General features: G+C 45.9%; 1 protein-coding gene across 1 annotated transcript in view; it reads left to right on the forward strand.

The window, feature by feature from the left end:
* Nucleotides 1-16,044, forward strand: part of LAMC2 (laminin subunit gamma 2) — a 50,857-nt gene that overhangs the window by 18,345 nt on the left and 16,468 nt on the right. Inside the window, exons 3-8 of the mRNA XM_081121389.1 lie at nt 5,613-5,748; nt 8,428-8,526; nt 10,868-11,004; nt 11,737-11,859; nt 12,768-12,957; nt 15,167-15,279. Of these exons, the coding sequence (XP_080977515.1) occupies nt 5,613-5,748; nt 8,428-8,526; nt 10,868-11,004; nt 11,737-11,859; nt 12,768-12,957; nt 15,167-15,279 (798 nt within the window). The remainder of the gene's footprint in view (nt 1-5,612; nt 5,749-8,427; nt 8,527-10,867; nt 11,005-11,736; nt 11,860-12,767; nt 12,958-15,166; nt 15,280-16,044) is intronic.

The raw sequence follows: 16,044 nt of genomic DNA on the forward strand, positions 1-16,044 counted from the left end.
CCCTTAGGCTATGCAGCTTCATTGTGAGTCACTGAGGTTGGGTCATCTCAGCAAAAGGATAGGTGAGAATGAAACTAGAAATGTCATTGGCTCAACTGGAAAGCTTGGCCTGAGGACAAGGTTATTAGTCTCAAAGTAGACCTGGAGCCGCTGCCAGAAAAGAGAGATGGTAAAGAAGGACTTGTAGCCCATTGCCCATTCAGCAGCAATGAACGTGGCTCTTTCTTTTCTTTCGAGAAAAGCCATCCCAGACTCAGGGTGACCAGCCTGGGGGTAGAAAGTGGAGCCCAGAGGTGATTTACATCTTGTATGAGAGCTAACATGCATTACTCACGTACTCTGCCAGGCACTTTTCTAGGTGCTTTCATCCAGTAATTAATTTAATCTCCACAAATAACCTTATGAAGAGGGTGGTATGATTATTTCCATCTTACAAATGAGGGAGCAGAGACTTAGAGAGGGAGGTGATGAAACTTGTCGAAGGTTGTAGAGCTTGTTGTCCCACCCCCAGGAGTGCTGACATCAAAGATCACAGAGTATAGTGGTGAGTTTTGGAGCCAGAAAGCATGAGTTCAAATCTCGACTCTGCCACCACTGCTGTGTTACTCTGCTCCTTAAGCTCTCAATGCCCCAGTGTCCTAATCTGTCAAAGGGTGATCATAATATTTACATCACAGGATCCTGTGAGGATAGAATGCTGTTTGTCAAGCACATGGTAGACAATTCAGTAAAGTGATGTCATTGTTTTTCTTCTTAGGACAGAGATCAGGGTCCTAATCCCCTGGAACACTGGCTTTTTAAAAAATGACATGCCAGCTTAGAAAGAAGCCTTAATAAAACTATTTATTAACATTTTATTATTAACATCCTGAAACTGGCAATGAATTTTTCAAAAATTTTTTAACAGTGTGGGAAACTGAGACCTAGAAGAGTTAATGCATGGCTTAAAATCTCCCAGCAAGTGATTATAAGAGCTAACATTGTAATCAGGGTGCTCTGATCAAGAACTAATCCTTTTATTCCGCCCCTCTGTGAGAGAAAAATATCAGAATGGTGTCCTTTTATCCCCAACAGCAGATAATTAGATGTCCAGAAAAAAACATTGTGGATATTATTTCCTAAGATCTGCTTAAGAAATGCTTCATATTTTTCCAGAACTCTTTCTCACACTCTGTCTTCTTTATGTATGTATTACCACGCTCCACCCAGCATTATAGACATGAAGAGGCTGAGTCTCCAGGGCCCAAGCTGCCCGGCTGAGGGGCATGTTGGGGGCAGAGACTGTCCCCCCATGTGTCATCCCCACCTACACTGATCACTAAACCAGTGGCACAAGATTAATTCCCAGTGTGATTTCTCAGTCTCCTAATCAAACAAAGGATATTTTTCACTTTCAAATAATAACTTCACAAGGGACCTTGTTGTATATCCAACTTCAAATGCAGGAGACTACGTCTTCCCAAATAATGCCATCATCCCATGTACGGCAATGGAGCCAACAGCAGGAATAATCCCTTGGGTGGTTGCAGATTTGGACTTCACATCAATTTCACATAAGCACAGCAACTGGGCTTATTTTTATGTGATGACTTTGTGGGCTCAGCAACAAGGCTGAGTTATCTTCAGTTCCTGTAACCACATGTATGAGCCCTGATATCCTTTTGTGAAAACTTTGAAATTCACTGTGTCCACATGCATATTTATTCCTCCCATGACACCTAAATTCTTGAGATCTGTGTGGACATCAGTGATACTGGACCTGTTCTCTTAATTTTATTTTTTTGGTTTTTGTTTTTTTTTCATATCTATGACCCTGTCAGTGGGTTTACTCAGACTCTAACATTTGAATTACCATTTAAAACATGTCTCAAATAATAATTATTTAATTATTATTAAATAGAATTATACCATAATAGTCATGTTATTTTAAAATGAAAGTGTATATTTATACCTGCAGGGTTCTCTAGAGGAAGTATACCCCTTCATTTAAATTTTACATATTAATACTTTTAGAATGCCATCTTGAAACCTCGAAGGCATGTAGACTGTAAGTCCCTAAGCCCTGAAAGTGCTTATTGGGACAGACTTGAAACGGGAAGCTTTTCTCATCTGTTCTTGAAACCCAGTTGTTCACAGCCCCTAAGAGCAGCTCATGATGTAGGAATTAGGACAGGTGTTTTTATATCAATGAGACACTTTGAAAACCCAGTGCTCTCATTTTGGATGTTTGGGAACATCAACTAAAGTAGTCATGTTCACAGTAAGAGCCTGTGTACTTGGCAAGGCTAGAAGGAGGCCTAGAGCTAATGTATAAACTACATCTTTGTGAGCACCTACTATGCATGGGATGCTGAATTAGGTACTGTTTATATTTCAGCTCAAAGTCTTACGATAGCTCTACGAGGTATAGATTGTTATCCCCTCTTCAAAGAAGTGATGAATGAGCAGTTTGCCCAAGGACACAAGCAAATCAGTGGCAGAGCTGGTATTTGAAGTGAGATCTGTAGGACTTCAAAGCCTGGGCTCTTTTCATGGCCCCTCGAGCTTCTAGACCTATGTTCTCCAGATAATGTCCTAAGGAACACTGTGTTCCTCCAGATAATAATAGGTGTTGCCTGTAAGAATGTCAAGTAATGTTTGGAAACAGTTGCATTAAAAAGTTAAGCTTTATGCCTACTGAACATACTATTATGTTATAAATCTCCGAAGGATTTAGTGTGTACCATTTCCCAAGCTCTTTTGAATACAGAGTGCCTATTTTCATGAGATGACTGTTAATAACCCTCAGAAGGGTATTTTATAGAGTACCATTTGGGGCCATTTGGGCCAAACCCAAAAGCAAAGTACAGTCTTCATCATCTTCTAAAAATAATTCATTTCTGAAAAATGGTAGAGGGAGTTCTCTTAAGTCAAAAGCATAATATCCATTAATTTGAATGGGAAAAAAGATGTTCCCGAGCCCCAGATCGATGCCCATTTGTGTTAAAAACAACTAAATTATATTAAAGAGATAGTTCTTCTGTTGACTGTTACTTATCAGGGTATAATTAAAAACTTCCCCCCCCTTCTTAGCTCTGTTTGCTGTTTGTAGAGCAGTGAGCGTGGCTGTCTCTAAAGGCCAAACCCAGCCAGCAGCCTGTCTCCATTCTCGCCTTGGTCAATGCGCTGCCCCCCCACCTCCCCTTTAGCTCCGGGGGGCTCTCCTCCCTCGCCTTGGCTGCCCCTTGCCTTCTTCCCTCTGTGAGCGCCGTTTCCCTGGATCGATGGGGTCCATTTCTGCGCCAGGCACTTCCCCGCCCTCCCTCTGCTCCCAGAGTGGGCTCCTGCTGCCTCAGTCAGGCCGCCAACTTCACCTCCAGCCTCTTTGGCGAGGTCCGGACTCACACAGTGCCCCCCGACGTGCCCCGAGAAACTCAAGTTCACCGTGTGCCAACCAAACTCAGTGTCTTCTCTTGATGATTCATCCCCAGATCCTGCTCCTCTTTCCCTTCTCTTTGGTAAACAGCATCACACTCCATCTCCTTGTGCCCTCCGAGACCTTGGTGTCACCCGTGTGATGCCTGCCCCCCTGCCCCCTCTCCCGTTTCCCAAAAGCCACCGGAGTCCGTTGGCTCTCCGTCCACAGTGGCTCTCCCAGGGTTTCCTCCCCCGTCCTCCCGCAGACTCCTCTACTCCAGGCCGTCATGTCACGGAGGAGTCCTTTCGTGGGAGCCTGCTGGTCTTCCTCTCCCCGAGGCATCCTGCAGATTGCTCTGGGGTTGTCTTTCCAAACCGCAGGTCTGATAGTTCCTGAACCTCTGATAGCTCCCTATTACCCACAGATGGATCTCTGATCCTTCTGTCGCGTTTAATTCACTAGTAGCTAACATGAGCTAATACGTGTAACGTGCCTAACTCCGTGTTTCGTGGGTGCTCAAAAGAATGCTCTTTAGACTATTATCACTGAGCCCCCCCCCCCAAACATTTCAAGGTTGACATGGAGTCTTTCACAGACTCTAGCTGTGAATGTGGCTAATTGATTTCATGATCCACATGGGCACAGAACCAATACCTTTCTTGATTTGAATTGTATCTACTAGTGAATTAAAAGTTCACAGAAGGATAACAAATTTTTTTTTATTTCTCCTTTTTTTCTAAAGGAGCAACTGGTTAGCATTCTGTTGGCTGGATAGAGAATGGATAGCCTAATTCTCACAGTGCAGATATATGGATTATTTCATAATTCTGCCAGCCGCAGAAAAATTTTTAGGTAGGTGAGGTATATCTCTAGCCAGCTTCCACCTCATTGTTTGGCTTCCTCCTAAGTCCTTTCACAACAGCCCTGTCTCTTTCTTGGCATATGTGCATCGGTTCAGGGAATTTTTGAGCCCCTTCTCTGTGCTGGGTGCTAGAGACTCAGCAGAGAACATGAGCTGAGCTCATCATAAGTAAGCAGGGCTAAGGACTGGAGTAGGGAGGGGTGGGATGGGTATTTCAGACATGGGAATCAGAGAAGGGTTCTCTAGAAAAGTAATATTTTATCAAGACCTGAGTACTGAGAATGGGCCAACTTAGGGAAGTTCTGGGGCAACAGCCTTCCAGGCTGAGGGAGCAGCGAGTGCAAATGCCCTGAGGAGGGAAGCAGCTTCGCGCCTTCTAGGAACCGCGTGCAGAGCCGGGGAGCTGGAGCTTAGTGGAGGGGGGTAGGGCATGAGGGGAGAGAGGCTGAGTCTTGTGGGCCGTGGTACAGAGTTTGCATGTTATTCTGCTTATAGAGGGACGCCACAGAGGACTGAAACGAATAATGGAATCTGAATTCCGTTTTTAAAAGAGCACTCTGGCTTTTGTGTAGGGACTGGAGCGTAGGGAGGCAAGGATGGAGGCAGGAAGGAGGGGGGGGGTCCAGGTGAACTCGGGTGGCAGAAGGGGAGGCGGTGGGTTCCCGAGTGGCGCGTCTTGTTATCCTGAGCACCCCTGTCTTTCATCAGCATTCCCTCTGAGTGGACTCATTCGCAAGGAAGAGCATGTCTATAAAAAATGAATCATAGGGGGAGTACTCTGTGCACTGCGCTGGGTAAGATGCATGGGTCCTTCATTCCTCTCAAGGACTGATGCTCCAAGGACAAGAATTTCTACCCCTCCAGGTTGGCAGAGATTTGGGGGGTAAGAGGCTTTTTTGTCCTCTTAAAAAAATCACACCATTCAAACACTAATCCTTAAAAGATGCCTTTTGCTTGCCAGAGATGAGAATGTGGCTCACTTTCTCATGTGTACTTGTTCCAGGAGGCCGACACCCATTCACAAATGTCTTCTTCCTTGAGATCACGAGGAATTGACAAACTTCTTTTAAAAAGCGGTGGTTTACACACTACTTAGCGTTGGAGGAGGCAGGTAGATACACTAAAGTGCTTTCAGGAGTAATTCCCATTCCTTTCCCTGGAGAAGAAATCCATGCTGTTAAAAATCTCCCCAGTGGGCAGATGCAAACTCAGATGCTGTGAGAATTGCCAGAGGCAGCAGGTGGTGGCTATTCCTTAGTATTTATTGTCCCCCATAGGTTGACAGTTGCTTCCTAACACCGTATAAATTACATATTTCCTCTTCTTTCCTTTCCCTTACCTTGTTGGTTGCAGGTTCTCTTAGCGCTCGATGTGACAACTCCGGACGGTGCAGCTGTAAGCCAGGCGTGACAGGAGACAAGTGTGACCGATGTCTGCCAGGCTTCCACACACTCACTGATGCCGGCTGCACCCAAGACCAAAGGCTACTGTAAGCACCGTGCCCACCACTGACAATTATATTAACATTCATGCCCACTTACAGTTCCTGAGCACCTACTGTGTGCCCAACACTGATTTGAGAACTTCATGTGGGTTATATCACTTCACCCTCACAATAACCCTAAGAAGTTGGGATCATGCTTATGCTCATGTTAAAGATAAGAAACTTATTCCACGAGAGGTTAAATAAGTTACCCCATGTTCCTGGTGAAGGTGGAAGTAATAGTCAGGCCCAGAGTCTTGGCTCAGGAACCCATGCTCTTCACCCTGACAGTTGCCCCCCTTTACATGAGTAAAGATGGAGGTAAAGAGTCTTCAAATTCTTACCTGGGACCTGTTTGAATTTGGGGTAGAGAACGTTTGTGTCTGACTTTAATCCTTAGTTTGAAGCAGCTCTGTCCCTCCTCGCATTCTTTTCTGGAGGAAGGTGGAGCAAACATTATAAATCTCATAACCAGTCCACACAGATGCAGAGCAGGCGGGGTGTTGGGGTGGCTTAGAGGACGGGAGCTTGGCAGTGAAGCCATGAGCTAGAAGGCTGCCTGCAGAGTAATCGCATCCCCACTGCCCACTTTTCCACCCCCTTGCCCATATGAGAACAGCTCCCCAGCCGTGCTTGGTGTGTCCCAATGACCAGTCTCAAGTTCTCTTTCCCTCTGGGCCTTTGCATAGATGACTGTCTTCCAGCCTCCCTGCCCCCTTTTCGATGATTTTCAGAGACCCTTCCCTGGGCTCAGTCTCCTTTTTGTAACCCCTCTAAAATATGAAGTAGATTGTATCACTTCTCTGCTTGCAACCCTCTATTAGCTGCTTTTCCCATTCAGAATAAGTCCAGACTTCTCCTCAAGGCCAGTAGGGCCCTGCAAGATGCCCCCACCCTCTGCACCCTCAGTCATAGGCTCCCCCTCGACTTCTCACCACTCTCCCCCAGGCTCCCTGCACTCCAGCCACACCAGGCTTCCTTCCCTTCTCCAAAGAAGCCAAGCGTATGTGACCTCAACCTTGGCCTAGAGCGCTGTCCTTCCCCCAAAGCCACACAGAGCTTCCTGGGCTCCATGCCCCCTGCATCCGTCTCCTCACAGAGGCCTTCCCTGACCATTCCCCACTCCCTGTTCTGACTGTTGTTCTACTTCAGATCTCTTATTTTCTATATGTGCTTGTCTGTCTGTCTCTCCAACCTGCTTTATTGTCATTGCTGTTCACATATCCGCCCCACCTGAGACTCTCAGACAGCAGGGGTGTTTCCCATGTCTCAGCATCCACAGTGCTTAGCAACCAGTAGATGTTGTATAATGTCCGTCAAAGGGTCTAGATAAGTAGTTTGGAGGTGCTGAGACAGGGAGGAGACCATGGGGATTAAAGGGGAAGATTGGCAAAGAAATCTTCAGGAAGCCTGACAGGACTTGGCACCTGGTTGGATGAGGAATGTAAGGGAGAGGTAGGAGTCAAATTCAAGTTTGGGCAGGATTTGGACGGGGTTATAGGGCAGTCAGAGGAGAAGCAGATCAGTTTTGGACCCACGAGATAACTACCTATAATTGTGTTCCAAACTGAGTGACAGAGACCCTTGCTTTGACTGTCGGGCACCAGAGCACTAGTGACCAGTCAAAGCACTTCTGCATGAGACAAGGAGATTGTACCAACATTAAATAATGCAGGACTTTATTAAGAAAGTCTTGCCTCCGCCAAAAAATAAGTCAGCCAAACTCAATAATTCCACTCAAGAGATATGAAACATAGAGCTGCCCAGAAACTTGTAAACAAATGTTCATAATTATTCATAATAGCTAAACAGTGGAAACAACCTAAGTGTCCATTAGCTGATGAATGGGTAAACAAAATGAGAGATACCCACATGACAGGATTTTATTCAGCCGTGAAGAACGAAGTCCTGATATGGCATGACATGGATGACCCTCGAAAACATACTAAATGAAAGAAGCCAGACACAAAAGGCCACATATTATGAGATCCCATTTATAGGAAATGTACAGAAAGGCACATTCACAGAGACAGGAAGTTGACTAGTGGTGCCTAGGGCTGGGGTAGGAAACGGGGGATGATTGCTAAAGGGCACAGGGCTTCTTTTTGGAGTGATGAAAATATTCTAAAATTTTGGTGATGGTTGTTCAACTCTGAGAATCTACTAAAAGCCATTGAATTGTACACTTTCAGTGGGTGAATTACATAGCATGTGAATTATATCTCAATAAAAGGGTTACCAAAGGAAAGAACTGAATGAACTACAATAGCAGATAGACAGAACTGGTCATGATGAAGGCAGACGCCATCGAATTAAACAATAGAGAAACAAATGATAATTTTTTTTTAAATGTCAACTGAGCTAAACAGTCAACCAAACTAAACAGCTTAGTGATGAGCTTGGTTTACATTCCGCCACAAAGCCCCTCCTCTCTTTGGGAGTAGGTAGCAAACAGTTCATGGAGCAGCTGCCACCCCAGACCACAGTTTAGTGGCACCAGCGTAGACAGATGAGCCCTTACAGGGTCGGCGAGGAGGGGCACGAACAAGGGTACCGAGAGAGGCCTCACTGAAGATGAGAGAGGCGCTCACGTCAGTGAATTGGCTGATGAGCACTTGATCTTTATGTGTATAGTTGTAAAGCATTTGGAAACACATCCTTAACTTCTTTTTTCTTCTTTCCCAGGGACCCCAAGTGTGACTGCGACCCAGCTGGCATCTCGGGGCCCTGCGACACAGGCCGCTGTGTCTGCAAGCCGGCTGTCACCGGAGAGCGCTGTGATAGGTCTGTGTAAATTGTGGCCCTACAGACACAGCAGGGAGAGGCCCTTGGCAATAGCATAGATCATCCTCTAGTGCAGTTATGGAAAAGGGACACTGAACAGATCTTCATCCTGTCCTCAAAAGCTAACCTTTAAAAAAATACAACTGAGCCTCCAATTCTCATTGGACTCCATGCTTTTGCTGTGGCCCCTTCTCTTCACTTGCACCACAGTAGAGGCCCAGGGCCCAAGTGAGTCACCTCGCCAGCTGGCTCCAAAGCCCAGGTGCTCAGATACAAGGTGTGTGCAGTGACGAGGTCACATGACTCAGCTTGCTCCCAGAAAAGGCCTGACCCAATTAAACATGTTGGGAAAATTCCAGTAAGAGGGAATATCGCAGTGTATGGCCATATTTAACCATGGTGTGCAGAAAAGGAACCGCCCAGGGATGGCATTGTGGCTGCATGCACACACATGACCGGGGGAGATGTAAGAGCCCGCCAGGCCCCATGCCAAGCTTGGGCAGGTGGCCCCTTGGGGAGAGATCCACCCTCAGCTGCTTCAGTAGGACATTCCTTTCATACAAACTGCTCAGACTTAAAACTCAGCCCTCTCCTGAGATCCTGGTGAGCGGAGGGCTGTGGCATGGCCCCAGGGGTCAGGCTTCCTCCTCATTTTCTTACAAGGAAGAAAGCAGTTCTTTGGCATCCTGCCAATCACTTCTACCTGGGCAGAGGAAATGCCAGACATTTCCGAGCTGGGGCTTCAAAGGGTTCTTTGCTACTGAGGTGGGGGTGGGGAAACGCAGCTTAAGGGTTAAAAGAGGAGTCACTTTTTGAAAACGTTTTTCATTTCAAAATATAACACAGAACTAGAAAGCCACATAAAACCGATATTGTCAGCACCACCAATTATAGGAAATAAACCTTTGCTAAAAAATGAGCCATCCGAGTGACAACACCCTCCCTCCTTCCTGGAAGCAACCACCATTTTGACTTCTAGGGCGATCGATGGCTTCCTTACTCGTCTTCATAATTTATTATGCAAGTGCATCCCTATAAACACTATCATTTAGTTTTGCCTGGTTCCCTTCACTTCCCTCCCTCCTCTCCCTCCTTTGTCATGTCCTCTCCGCCCTTTCTGGACTCCCTCCCTCCCACCCTTCTTTCCTTCCTTGTTTTTTAATTTCTTTTCATCTACAGGTTTCCTCCATGGAAACCATATGATTTTTTAAACCCTTGCTCTATAGAGAAAAAAACCCCACATGCTTATTTATTTACAGCTGTTCTCTGAAGCATCACAGCTAACTTGCTTTTCTGTGATTTTGCACAGTGAACATACTCCCGACTCATGGTCCAGTGGGTCAGACCACATGATTTAGAAACAGATGCACTTGCATTTGAATCTTGCCTCAGCCACTTACCAGCTGAATGATCTTGAACAAGCTTCTTAACCTCTCTTGGGCTCTTCATCTAAGGAAGTTGGAAATAATAATTCCTGTCTCATAGGGTTGCAGTGAGAATTAAATGAGAAAGCACACATTAGGTGCCTGGCAGATCATTTAAGTGCTAAATAAATGACGCCTGAGACTATCATTATTTCATGTAGAGGGATGTAGTAAACTTAAACAGAGAGAAAAAACAAGCCCTCCCCAACTTCCCCTGCCCTCTTCTCTGTCACCCCAACATCTGGGACTTGGGTGGCAGCTGTGGTTCTCAGAGAAGCCACTGGACTGCTTGAGCTGGGAGAGAGGTGGACTCCAGCCTACACTTTGCTTTTGTAGAGAGTCTCTAGCCATCCTTTGTCATATCCTCACCTGCCCCTTTCCCTGGTGGGCCAGAGCCCGGTACAAGGGGCAGATATGATGGGCAACACCTAGTGATCTGGTCCGGGCAGGGGGAGCAAGGGGGTGCAGTACAGCTGAGTGGGTGCTAGGGCTGGAGCATTAGCTTTGCTTTCCTTTCCTGGCCCCTACCTCCCACCCGTTTGTCCCCATTAAGCCCTTGGTCCAGGATGAGCCCAGCTCTGCATAGCCCTGCCCACCCCATCCTGTGTTGCCCATGTGACCGCCACTCAATTACTCATCAAGAATGGGAAATATCACTAAGCTTTCAAACCACCAAGTCAAACATGATTCTGTTCTACCAGAGGGAGGGAAAGTGGATGTGCCCCATGTTCTGTCACTGGGGGGCTGTGATTGTCCCCCGGTGGTCTGGGAGCGGGGATGGCATGTACCACTCAGTATTTACCACCTCTGGGAATGAATAGGGCTGGGAGGAGAGAAAGTAGAAAAGATCAGTCATTGTCTACATGGAATAAGAAATAACCTATAATATTGTCCTGATTTCTGAAATGCCACTGCAGGTGTCGACCAGGTTACTATCACCTGGATGGAGGAAACCCTGAGGGCTGTACCCAGTGTTTTTGCTATGGGCATTCAGCCAGCTGCCACAGCTCTGCGGACTACAGTGTCCATAAAATCACCTCTGCCTTCCATCAAGGTAAAGTATTGTTTTCTAGAATTTCTGTTTTTAATGTTGTATAGGGCCCTCTGCTTACAGATAACCACCTGACTGTACAGTATTTTTACAGGGCAATAAAGCAACTATGGTATCTTGAAAAAGTTATAGCTGAACAGGTTCCTCTTACCAGTGTATGAATAACTGAAAAGAATCACTAAAAAGAGACCAGGTTTTCGTCTCCCTGCGTTTCCCATCCCCATCTGTTTCAGAACCACAAAGAATCATTCATTGGATTTGAGGGGGGTAATGAGCGCCTTCCTGGAATTCACATTCACTGATAATACTGCTTTCACATACATTAAATGAGTTAATTTATGTGGCATTAGTTCCCAAGCTACAAAGCACCATAAAAATACGGGAGATTGAGATTCCAACTCTGAATTTCTCTTTGAACATACTGGACCCTCTTACCTCACTAAGACACTGTTTGAATAAAATAATGTTCCAAATTACAGCCAGATGAAAACGTGCTCTCTTCTTACAAGAGACTCAAAGACAAGAAGTCAAAGCAGCTGTGGGTGGGAGCAGATGAGGTTGAGACCCAAGCAGAGAGGTGCCTGGGAAGTTTTGAGGATTGTACATGAGTGTGGAAATATTAATTGAACCCTACTTGCTACTCACTGCTAGGACTTTTTGGCAAGCAGGCCTCGCCTTGTTTATCTCAGTAGATGGGTTGTCCGAATGCAGAGTGGGGTTTTTTTTGTCTTCCAGATGTTGAAGGCTGGAAGGCTGTCCAAAGAAATGGGTCTCCTGCAAAGCTCCATTGGTCACAGCGCCACCGGGACGTGTTTAGCTCTGCACGACGATCGGACCCTGTGTATTTTGTAGCTCCTGGTGTGTATGGCGTTTGTCCTGTAGAAGCCAACTTATAAGACTAGGAAGACGGGATAGAAGAATGAAGTTGGAGAATGGAAACCATGTCCCTTAGTGCTCAGGGCAGCAGTATCTCCAGACGACTGTTGGGGTTTCAGCCCAATTTGACAAAGTCGTGGCACAATAGAGCAGAACTGGGCGTCCAGGCGGTCAGACCCTGGATGAGGTTCCTACTTTAATCAAAGGGGAAGTGTCTAGGTGTCCCACCAAGACAAGATATAGGGACTGTGGCCAAATCTGTGGGCCTGTTGAGAAGCAGATGGAAAAGCAAAAACAAGGCATTTCTCAAAGCTGAAAGCCCTTGTAAATTTAAAAAATACATATTAGTCAGTGGTATAGAAAAACTGGATGGAAAAGCTCTGGTGAGAATTCTAATCCTAGTCATGTCTTTAGCTGATACGTGATTCCTGGGTGAGTTGTCCTCATAACCTTTCCAAACTTCAGTCTTATCAGCTGTTAAATGGGAATCACAATGCTACCTTCAAGAATTATTGCCATCAAATGTGGTGATGTTTGTGAAAACATTCTGTAAACTCTAAAGCATTAGGTAACGAATGGCACTATTGCCAGTATACTTGGTATCTTAACACACTGGTCTGTCACAGGGCCATGTCATGAATCATCTAATAGCTGGAATTGTCTGGTAATGAGGCCCTTTTAGCATTTCTGTAACTAACCAGCCTTTGTAGCCCATAGCAGCATGGCATGTCCAGAGCCATGAACTGGTTCTTCCAAAGGGTGGTTTGGGGCAGGGTGGTGGGTGGGTAATATAGGACTCCAACAGAAATGGCCAACAATGCAAACTGGCTCAGTTGTTTGCTTCTCCAGTTTCACGGCTGATCTCAATCTCTTCAAATTCTATTTCACAGCCAAATTTCTGGGGAATCAACAGGTGAGCTATGGGCAAAGCCTGTCTTTTGACTACCGTGTGGACAGGGGAGGCAGACACCCATCAGCCCACGACGTGATCCTGGAAGGTGCTGGTCTCCGGATCACAGCTCCCTTGATGCCACTTGGCAAGACACTGCCTTGTGGGATCACCAAGACTTACACATTCAGGTAAGAAGAGAGACTAGAAGTGGGTTGAATAGAACAAGCTGTGATTACAGTCCAGTTCCTTCATTCATTCAATCATCATTTGTTCATTCAACGAGCTTTTCTGAGCACCTTCTATGTACCAGCCATGGCGTTAAGTGCTGAGACAGGACATGATTGCTGCCCTCAAGCCCGACAGGCTAATGAGAGGGAAAAATAAACAAATGGTTACAGTGCAGCTTATAAGATAGGTAAGGTGCACACAGGGGTTTTGAACACACATAGAGTTATCAAGGAAAGTGTCTCAAGAAGATGGGACAAGTGCAGAGCAACTCTCTAAGGAAAGAAAAGGGGAAGAGTTAACAAGGCAGAGAAAATACGCTTGAGGAAAGTTTGTGATTTAGGGAATTCCAAGTAGTTAAACATGAGTGGAGCATGGAGTAGGGGAGAGGAATACACTGAGAAGTGAAGTCAGAGAAAGAGGCAGGAGTGAGCTCACAGATGGCCCTGCGTATATTTAAGGGGGGTGGCTCATTGCCATGTGGACTGGGGATTCTGAATGGTGGGAACAGAGAGGTTGGGGAAAGGGGTTGTGGCTTCTAAGTGCTTAGTACTGATTAAAAGCTTGGAAATCAAGATGAAGAAATATGGTCTTTGCCCTCCAAAAGTTCATGGTCCAGTAGGAATATAACATGTCAAAAGGCAAACATAATATAGTAGGAAAATGGCTTCAGTGGTGTGCATGTTCATGGGGACTTGGGAGCCGAGGAAAGAGTGCCCGATTCTTCCTGGAGGAGTCACAGAAAGCTCCACAGAGGAGGCAACATGTGGGCTGAGAATAGAAGGAAGCACAGGACTTTCCCAGGGACAAAACCAAGACAACCCGGACATGTCAATATATGTGGGGGTGGGAAGGGCATAATACAGGGGGACTTGGCAAGAGATATTTATGGCTGCTACACAGCATGTATAGGGGAGATGGACAGATAAGGTGGAAAAGACTTGAAAAGGACCCACATGGTGGTCCTTACATGTCACGCCACGGTACTGAGATCTTGTCCATGCTTGTAAGATAATGGAAAGCTTACTGCGACTTTGGAGGCCGAGAAGTGGTACGACCAGGTGTGAAGGTTGTGTGCAAATACCATGTGGAGGATGGTTCAGATGAGGTCCTTACCTGGACCATCAGAACACATGCACAGTGGTTTAAGGGACAGTTGCTAGAGGCCTCACCCAGGGCAGTGGTAAGGGAAGTAGAGTTAGAAGACCCACAGCACACACGCAGTGTGCCCTTCAGTAACCGAGTGTAGCTTATTCCAAGGGTACACACACAGCTCTCCTACCTGGAATACCCAGTCCCACCTTCTTGGCTTGGTGCACTTACTCTTTGAGGTTCAGTTTATAGGCTCTTCCTTTGTGTTAGCCTTCCAGAATCCCAGATGAAGTTATAGTCACCCCGTGGGTTTCTGTGGCATCCTGTACATACACGCGTTAGAGCACTCGCTGCATCGTGTCATAAGTACTTGTTTACCTACCACTCCCCTGGCTGGATGCTGATCACCTCACCCCAGTGTCTCTGTGTCTTCCATCCTAATATCACTTCTGGCCCAAATCAAGTGCACAGTTAACTGTTGTTTAACAAATCACTGAATGAAACAAAAGGGTTGTTCCTGGAAGAACTAATCCAGGAAAACAAACAAAAAACCATAAAAAAGAATAGTTCAGGGGCTGGTGGTGTGATGCAATGAGGCACTATGATGCCAAATTAAGATGCATTAGATGTAGAAGGTAGAAACTGACTTTGGAAAAGAGTAAGTGAAATATGCTCAGATAACAAATTATTTAAACAAAAATAAAAATGAAGGGTAGCTCTTGAGGATCAGAGCTTCCTGAACTCAAGGATGTTTCTAATATTAGGTTTTGCATGACCAAGAATAGAACGTGGTCTCGAAGGACTTGGACCAGCACTGGATGCCATGAACCCTGGAACTCGGCTTCCTACGCTGGGATGTCCTCCATCACGTCCCGTGGGGCTTGTACTTTCCACGGAGTGAGAAAACTCCACTTTTGTGCCTACAAGGATGTGGTTACTGGTCCTTTGCCCCCTCTCTAAGCAGGACTGTGAAGGGGCTTGGCTGTTCTCACATTCCTGGACATAATTTGTATCAGATAATACAAATCATAAGATTTGAAAAGAGTTGTATCTTTAAGCCTTTGGCTTTAAATCTTGCAGATTAAATGAACATCCAAGCAGTAACTGGAGGCCCCAGCTGAGCTACTTTGAGTATCGGAGGTTGCTGCGGAACCTCACGGCCCTCTGGATCCGAGCTACCTACGGAGAATACAGTAAGTGACTAGGAGAAATGAATTTTCCTCTTCTTAGGTTTTCGTTTCATTTGCTTCAGCTCTCTAAGGTTCAGCCACCCAAACAGGTAGATAAACTACTTGAAGGTTTCACTATAGAGTCTCTATGTTGAATTTTTCGATTCTAGAAGAAGTTATTAAGAAGGAATGTTTCTCTCAAAAGAGGTCAGTACCGATGAAGAGTGAATGATGCCCCCTCGCTAAAAGAGTCTCCAAATTTAGATGGCAGCTGATGATTGGCAGATAATCTACAGCAAACGGGCACACTCGCTTAGCTAGGAAACGGCACCTGTGACACAGACCCCTGTTCCTTGGGCAGCTTTTCCTTTGGGATTGTACTCGGTGCTACCATGTTCGGACATCGCCGTGTATTCTGTTTGTTCCTTTTATTGAACTTCACACGTTGGGTCCTTCTGATCCCTTTTGGAGTTAGCTAAGTGAGAGTTCCTTCAGCTTTTTCGCACCCATGTAAAAATGAAGCAGGACCCCATGCGCCATTCCCACGTCCCTGATGCAGCGAGTAAAGCAGGGCGTAGAAAGTGTTTCCTAACCACTTACTGAATGTTTCCCATGTGCCAGGCACATGATAACACATGCACGCATGGTCCCATTAAATTTTCACAGCAAACACAGGAGGTAGATCACACTGTTGCTTCAACAGTTGAGGAGACACATTCATGCAAAGGTTACATGATTTGCTCAGTTTACACTGCTTGGGAGGGTAGAACCAGAATTTCAACTCTGATT

This window comes from Miniopterus schreibersii (assembly GCF_964146895.1).
Source record: "Miniopterus schreibersii genome assembly, chromosome: 19".
Classification (NCBI taxonomy): Eukaryota; Metazoa; Chordata; class Mammalia; order Chiroptera; family Miniopteridae; genus Miniopterus; species Miniopterus schreibersii.